The sequence below is a fragment of the Ovis aries genome, chromosome 26, assembly GCF_016772045.2.
Source record: "Ovis aries strain OAR_USU_Benz2616 breed Rambouillet chromosome 26, ARS-UI_Ramb_v3.0, whole genome shotgun sequence".
Lineage (NCBI taxonomy): Eukaryota > Metazoa > Chordata > Mammalia > Artiodactyla > Bovidae > Ovis > Ovis aries.
Window position 1 is genome coordinate 13,968,239 of NC_056079.1, and position 8,473 is coordinate 13,976,711.

The 8,473-nt window shown below is 50.1% G+C and overlaps 1 protein-coding gene across 2 annotated transcripts in view; it reads right to left on the reverse strand.

The window, feature by feature from the left end:
- The window catches only part of ENPP6 (ectonucleotide pyrophosphatase/phosphodiesterase 6), an 80,431-nt gene extending 72,859 nt beyond the window's left edge, over positions 1 to 7,572 (reverse strand). For both annotated transcript variants that reach the window (XM_042241239.2, XM_004021844.5), the window contains exon 1: positions 7,292 to 7,572. In XM_042241239.2, coding sequence (XP_042097173.1) covers positions 7,292 to 7,532 — 241 coding nt within the window. In that variant the 5' untranslated portion in view covers positions 7,533 to 7,572. The remainder of the gene's footprint in view (positions 1 to 7,291) is intronic.
- Between the last annotated feature and the right edge of the window lie 901 nt (positions 7,573 to 8,473).

Sequence of the window (8,473 nt, forward strand, 5' to 3'; positions counted from 1 at the left end):
GGCTACACTCCATGGGGTTGCAAAGAGTCAGACACAACTGAGCGACTAACACTTTCACTTTCCCATATCCTTCAGGCTTTACTCAAATACCACCACCTCAGCAAACCTCCTCAGAAGTGGTCCCCGCACACCCTGTGCCTATTCTGTCCTGGCCTGTGACTCCACACACACTGAGCTGTTCAGCTTCATTAAAAGCTCATCCAAGACAGAGGACACGTCCTTCGGAAGAGCAGTCTCACCGAGAAAACGTTCGCATAGCCCTGCATAAGGAGTGATCATACACGAATGTACATTATGAATTTATGTCAAAGTTACATGTTGCTGTAATAATTACCAGATTCAGTGGTTTGGACAGTAAGTGGTCCAGGAGTCAGCCAATGAATGAAAATGGGCTCTCAAAGCACTACCCAGCTCTGAAATGTGACCATCTGTGGGTCAAGGCCGTATGAGGGGTGGGGGCATCTTACTTTGGCCTGAAAGAAAAAGGTGGGTTGGAGGGCAGCTGCAGCCGGGCTGGGGTTGAGGCCAGGGAGTTGCAGGGAGGGCGGGAGCAGAGCTCTCCCAGAAGTAAGAAGTGGTATCAGCCAAGGCAAGGATAGAACGTTCTGGGAGAGGCCTCCAACCAAACCAGGAAAGTAAAGAGGTCACTCTCCAGAGTTCCATCCCCGCAAGGGTTTCACGACTGGCTGACCAAACCCCAGTGATCCCCGCATTTGAAGGGTAGGAACCAGTCTGTGTCCACTGACAGAATCTCCCAAGGCGTGATTCACCACACAGCTAGCTGGTGGGTTCAAAAGTCCAACAGGTGGTTGAGAGTCAGATAAATTAAAAAAGGCATTTTTGTTTTCATTGGATTATTTTAGCTTTCAGCAGCTGTTGACACAGTCTGAGAATGAACTCTCTGGAACCTGATTTTCCTTCTTATCTGTTCCATCAGAACTCGGGAGGCTATTTGAGGCTCTTGAAGAAGAGCAGCCATCCTCCGAGGACCATCCAGACCCGGGAAATTGGGGAGGACGGCTGAGCTGAGCCCCAAACACCCCCATCTCCACCCTCACCACACACAACCTTCTAGAGGCTTCTGCCTCCCCCTTGATCAGATCTTGATGAAGTCTACACAGAAGGCTTCTTCGTATCCCATCTCTACTTCAACTTACACATCTCGGCAGATGTTCGAGAGGCTGAGGGAAGAAGCAAAAACCATCCAGCAGGGAAGCCCCACCAAGACAGAGTGGAGTGCTGAAGGGTGCCGGCCAAGTGGCAAGCATGGATGAAGAGGCAGGAAGGACCTGAAATGATGGCTCAGCTTCCAGCCCCCTGTATCTGAGGGAGGCCATCCTTTGGGCTGGGATGCTCTGCTCTAGGTCCCACTTGTCCTGGCACTGCAGGAGTGCCCAGGTGCTTGTACCCTGCATGACTCTGTGACCCGGCTCTCAAGCCCCTTCTCCTCGTAGGGAAAGGGCCGAAGACAGGAGAAGGTCATGATCAAGCACCAGATCCAACACGGGACCCAGAGGAGCCCGACCTGCCCTGGGGTCCCCGCCTGGGAGACCGTGGACACAATGGCCTTATTCAGGGATGGGGACTCTGAAATCCGAGTAGGTGTTGCCGAAAGTGTCTCTAAAATAAATGTTGACCTGCTGACTCAGGCTCCCTCTGAATCCATTTGAAGTATTCTTCTGTGGCAAAGCAGCAGCCTGCGGTCCCATCGGTCAGCAGCAGGGAGACGGGGGTGAGACAGGAGACCCACCTGGGGTGGAGACTGCCTGGCTCCGTGTGGGGAACCTCCTGAAGGAGGGTTTGCTGAGCTCAGAATCAAAGGCTTTCAACACGCCTTCAAGCTCTGCCGCCACCCTCGCCAGCCCCTCCTGCCGGGAATGTGTTTCTTGAAGCCAGACGAACCCCTGTAACAAGAATGCCCTGGCCTCACCGTGGATGCCAAGAGAAACAGGCTTTTTGAAAAGTGGCACTTCAGCGTAGACAGCTCTGGTTGTGGGAGCTGAAATAATGACGTGCCAAGAGAGATTACCTTTGTAAATTCTAGGAATGCGCTTTTATTCTCCAGGCTTGAGCCTCTGAGTGCTCCTAACCAATTCGGCCACCCGGACACCTCACACACCCACTCCTCAGCATCCACCACACACACTGTAGTTTTAAGTGGAAACGTGAAAAGATGCACTAGGTGTCCCTGGGAAGTAAGTGACAAAATTCAGAGAAAATTTCATGCAGTTGAGAAGACAGATTTAACTATGTGTCTGTGAGAAATATCCTCTACCAGCTGTGGGGCAAGTAGAAAGACAAGTCCATGTACGGGGGTCCACTGGGACCCACAGGAGCAATTTCTCTCTTGGACTCCTATCATTTTTCTACACGTTTCTGGAACTCTCCTTCACTCTACTATCTTTGATCCCCTCAAGGGCCAAGTCCAGGTGAATATCCTAATCCAACCTGAAATCTAGCCTGATGAAAATTGACTTCATCAAATAAACAGCTGTCCAAGCTTTGCCATCTCTGCTCCTAGGAGCCCCAGAATTCTGAATTTCTTATTGCCTTGGAATTGACTCAGGTTCCCTTCCTCTTAGCTCTTCCATATTCACTCATACTCATTCAGCAAGTTCTGCCCCAAGGGCATGCCTCAAATTAAACTTTTCACTTACAGCCCATCATAAAGAATAGATGCTCAAAGTACATCACTGCAGTACTAGTTACTATTGTAACTAGTGTTGTAACCAGGACATAAAAGTATCAACATTCATCAATAGAAGAATGGATAAAGAAATTGTAGCACATATATACAATGCAATATTATTCAGCCACAAAAATGAACGAGACTGTAGTGATGTGAATGGACCTAGAGTCTGTCACACAAAGCGAAGGAAGTCAGAAAGAGAAAATCAAACACCCTGTATTAACACACACGAATATATATGGAAGCCAGAAAAATGGTACAGATTTACTTACTTGCAGGGAAGGAATAGAAGCACAGATTCAGAGAAGGGGACACAGAGGGGGAGGAAGCATTGACACATATACAATCGCATGCGTGCTCAGTCATGTCCGACTCCTTGTGACCCCACGGACTGTAGCCCACCAGGCTCCTCTGTCCATGGGATTCTCCAGGCAAGAATACTGGAGGGGGTTGCCATTTCCTTCTCCAGGGGCTCTTCCCAACACAGAGATTGAATGTGCATCTCCGGCGTCTCCTGCATTGGCAGGCAGATTCTTCACCAGTGTGCCTCCTGGAAAGCCCCCATATATACACTAAGTCACTTCAGTCGTGTCCAACTCTGTGCGACCCCATAGACGGCAGCCCACCAGGCTCCTCCATCCCTGGGATTCTCCAGGCAAGAACACTAGAGTGGGTTGCCATTTCCTTCTCCAATGCATGAAAGTGAAAAGTGAAAGTGAAGTCGCTCAGTCGTGTCTGACTCTTAGCGATCCCAGGGACTGCAGCCCACCAGGCTCCTCCATCCATGGAATTCTCCAGGCAAGAGGACTGGAGTGGGGTGCCATTGCCTTCTCCATATATACACTAGCACGTGTGAAATAGATCCAGGGGAAGGGAGGCCAGGGAGCCTGGAGGCCAAGTCCACGCTGCTTGTGCTGCAGGCTCACAGAGACCCCCCAGGTGAAACCTTGAATTCTGCAGAAGGTTGAGGATGTGGGCTTTTTCCAAAAAGTGATTTCTCAAGTACTATTTGCATTGATTTCCTTTGGCCCAAGTGACAGCTGGTTTTAATTTAAATCAGCTATTTTCTTGAAAGCAAGGGAAAGCTTACCTTATCCCATAATCCCTCACTCCAGAATGTAGGGCCTTGCAGTCTGGGAAGAATTCGCTTCAGGTGGCATTTCTAGGAGGGCGGTCAGAATTGTACCAGCACAGATATTAATTCTAAGTAGTTAAATTTCTTGGTTTTGCCTTGATTCCAGTAGATGATTAATCAAGTGCCCCTGTCCAGGCTCCGGCTGCCTCCTGGACTGGTCATAAGGAGACCTCTGTTTGTGGATCCCAGGTCACACGCACCACCTTCAGGACATGCCAGGACTGGAGTCAGCGCCATGCTGGTTCCTGTGTGACATCTGGGCCTCCTGAAGCCTGCCCTCTGATCTCAGCCCTGCCACCGATGCCCTCAGGTGTCTGGAGGGAAGCACCCAGTCTCCCAGGACTTTATTTGGTAGTTCAGTCAGTCGTGTCCGACTCCTTGTGACCCTATGTGACCCCGCTGTCGTCCACCAGGGTCCTCTGTCCATGAGATTCTCCAGGCAATAATACTGGAGTAGGTTGCCATTTCCTCCCCCAGGGGATCTTCCCAACCCAGGGATCGAAACTGAGTCTCTTCCATCTCCTGCACTGGCTGGCAAATTCCACTGCTGAGCCACCGGGGAGCCACATTTGTCCTGCTGCAGACACATTTTGGGCTTCCCCGGTGGTGCTAGTGGTAAAGAGTCCTCTGGCCAGTGCAGGAGATGCAAGAGACTCAGGTTGGATCCTGGGTCGGGAAGATCCCCTTGGGGAGGAAGTGGCAACCTACTCCAATATTCTTCGCTGGAGAATCCCACGGACAGAGGAGCCTGGAGGGCTACAGTCCATGGGATCGCAAATAGGCAGGCATGACTGAGCACACAACACACGCAGCACACACAGGCCTCCCAGGAAGTGCCAGTCCTGAACCTTTCTCATTTCATGCCTGCTTCTGGCAGCAGCTGAGATTCTGGCCTGATCGGGGCCCAGAAACTAAGGAAACGGAGGTTCAGGGCACCGTGATGACTTGTTCCTGAAGTCTTCCTGATCCGAGCTTCTCTCCCAGCTTCAAGGCCAAGTTCTTTCCAGTAACCCATCATTCCTCATTACGCAAAGAGAACACCAAGGGCTTTATGTCTTGTGGTCAATAATTCACGTAAGGAAGTGAGATCATAGTCCGTCTTAGGAATTCTGAGGAACCTTAAGACAGTGTGTATTTCAGTACCAAAGGGATCTAGTGTGATTCTTTTGTTGGTTCATAAAATGCTCAAACGCTCAAACCCTAAGTGCGCTTCCCAACAGATATATCCTTCCATATATATATATAGAGAGAGAGAGAGGAATCTTTCAATATCAGGTGGAAAAATAAGCATGGACATTGGGGAAAATAGTCTAGATCTCACCCTGAGTCAGTTCCAGGGCAGTGGACATGATAGCAGCCTCATGGCCGGGCATTGCCCAGCCCATAGTCCTGCTCCAAGCCTTATGTCCACTCAGCGTGTGTAAGACAAGCCACACCCAAAGACATCTGCACATGAACATGTCTCCTGGGACACAGCCTACACGTAATATTGCTTCCATAAAGTAAAAGGTGGGGGCTTCCTTGGTGGCTCAGTGGTAAAGAATCTGCCTGCCAATGCAGGAGACACGGGTTCAGTCCCTGGTCCGGGAAGATCGCATGTGCCCGGGCAACTGAGCCTGTGCGCCACAACTGCTGAGTCTGTGCTCTGGAGCCCGGAAGCAGCAACAATGGAGCCCTAGAGTTGCAACTCCTGAAGCCTGCAAGTTTGAAAGTAAAGAGGTCTCTGTCAAACATTCCTGGGATCTGCACTGTCCCCCCATGAAAAGAGCGCTTCTGTCATGACCAGACTATACCCACAGCCTGACAAGAAAGCGTCTGCGTGACTAAGACTTTGTGCCAACTAGTCCTTGCAGGGATATCAGGAACGGGGGGGTCTGACGAACAAAGGGTCGTGTCACTGGCTTGGCTCCTCCACGGAGACTGTAATGGTCCCTTTTTGCTCACTGGAGTCTGGCTTGCTCAGACTGGATTTTGTTCATCTTTTACTGAGACTGAGAAAAGTGCGCGTGGCAGTTTGTGAATTGAGTCTCCCGGCAAGGCTCTGAAAGACAACTGGTGTGGGGGGTGGTCTGCGGGTGTGAAAACCCTGGACAGACGGAGTGGAAGCCGGGCTGTGACACACAATAGCATCTGTGTGTGGCCCAGCAGCCAGCAAATGGCTTCCTTCCCCGCAAGGGGAGAGCCGTGCCAAGTGAGGACCAGAAGATTTAGAGATGCTCATCATCTGTCTGTTGGAGGGAGACGTCTTAAAATGGGCAAATAATTTCCTTGCTGTGTGCAGTCTGGATTTTCTTTCCTCTCCATGCCCTTATTTCTAATTCCCAAACTCTCTCCCCTCCTTCATCTTACAGCATTTTTATGTACACATGCGTTTGGTCTCCATGTATGAAGTCAGAGACATAGCAATTTGTCTTTCCAGAATCCTGGGGCTTTGCCTGTTCTGTGAAGATCCATAATGAGGTACCAGAGTTCTCATTCCCTTCCTGTTAACATAATTAGTTCTCATTCCCTTCCTGTTAACATAATTCATGGAGCTTTTCCCTGTGCTCAGAGCACAGAGCTAAGTCCTACAGAAGCATCATCAATAACAGTGCATTCTCACCAGCGTCCTTGGACAGTTTGCTAAATTCTTTCTGAGCGCCTCTTGCTGGCCCTTGCAATGGTTAACTGGTAAACAAACTGGAAGCTAGGAATCCCACTGTGCCATCAGGGTGTACATTCTATGACACAGATAGAGGATCAAATTCATGGAATCACATTCGGCGTGCCTACAGTCCCAGGTGAAGGTCATCTTTAGGCAAAAGTCAGCTTTCCCAAACACTGGCCCAGTTTGGGTGAGCTGGGGATTTGGGTTTTGTTTTCTTAACAGATGCTAGAAGTTAAAAACAGGAATCTGAACTATGCATCAGTGTTTTCTTCTCCATGTCATTTTACCTGGCCCAAAAAGGCAAAGGAAGGAGCAAGTAGTGTTGCTAAGTAACACTTTAGGATATGACCTGAATACTCCCTCCAAGTCATACAGGAATCCCACGTGTAACTTTCATAGCCCAGCAAGCCAAAACAGTTCCAGGATGACAGATGACTGCAGAGCAAAAGGGACAGAAGGAATTTGATCCAAACGAAGACCTGTCGGCTTTTTAAATTTCAACTTAGAAAATACGGAGTTGGCTAGAATTTTTAATTTGCAAAACAAATAACCACTTTAACCATCATCTAATCGTAGAGTCCTCTGTTCTCCACACTGCGAAGCCAAAACAGGTCCCAGGGAATAACTTTAGGAAAATAACACATTCATGCACACACAAAAAAAGGAACCTCAGCCGAGAACACACACTTCTTGCCTACCCCTGGGGTCCCCAAAGACGAAAGCAGACTGAATCTTTAAACACGATTCTAATGCCAGGAGCTCACTGTTCCTGAAGGACTCCAGCCCGCCCTCCGCACCCAGAGGAGGGCAGGGTACTCACCGGTCATGAGGCTGTAGTAATTGGGATAAGAGAGAGTGGGAAAGTCCGGGGTCAAGTAATCCACTTTGACCCCTCTGCTCACAATCTCTTTGAACCCGGGCAAGGACTCCAGGGCCTCATCGCTGATGTAGTCTGCTCGGAAGCCGTCCAACAGAAACACCAGGAGTTTCCGGCGGGCCGAGGCTGGCTGCGCCAGGCTGAGCACGAGGGCCAGCAAGAGGACCCCCAGCTTCCCTGCCATGCCGCCAGGAGCCTGCCCCAGCTGAGGATGCAGAGTCTGCAGCTATTCTCTCTTCTAGGGGCTGGACCTTGACTACTGGCCTTCCCGAGCCAAGTTCACTTTCAGAATTTAAAGGTACAGCACCCCCTTTTAAAAAACGTCTAGGCTCACCCTTTACTAGCAAGTCTGGAGATGGTCTCCTTCAGAGAAGTCAAGTTCCCAATCCACCCGGAATAAATACCAGGGGAGAGAGAGAGTGCAACCCGTCAGCCACAAAGGGGCGCTTGCCATGGGTGCTTGCCACCTATTGTACCTCTACAATGGTGAAGCCACGTGCTGCTCAGCGGCTGACCTCTGACACCCCCCACCCCCTCACCCCCCAGGGAGTCTGGGGTGGAGGTCAGGAATGAGGCACTCTATGCCAGGAAACTGGCAGGGAAGGTCTTCGGATGGTGGTCAGATATTTTCAGGAGCTGGTTTACCCTCATATCCAGTTGTTTCCTCATATCCAGAGAAGCACTAAAATCTGTCTGCTAGTTACTATATCCTGTGACTAGCAGAAGCTCCACGAGAACAGAAGAGACTCTACCAGAAAGAAACAAAAAAACAAAAAATATGTGCTTGATGGCATGTATTCCCCCTTTGCCAGAATCACATATACACTGTCTGTCCCCTCGACCTCTTTGGAGCAGTTTCCAAGAGCTATCAGAGGCCCTGTCTCCAGGCTGCCGTCCTCATTTTACCCCAAATAAAACTTAACTCACAACGCTCACAGCATGCATCTTTTTTAGTCGACAGTTATGGCAACCAGTGAAGAGCCCCAGAGTGGACTTCCCTCCTTCCCCTGAACTCTACGAGGAACCTGAGCCTCAGTACCAGCAGCGGCCCCTCGAGCCCGTCCACCTCCTTGGGGAGTGCAGACAAATTTGGGGAAGTCTCTTTTGGTTCTAGGACCTCCCGCA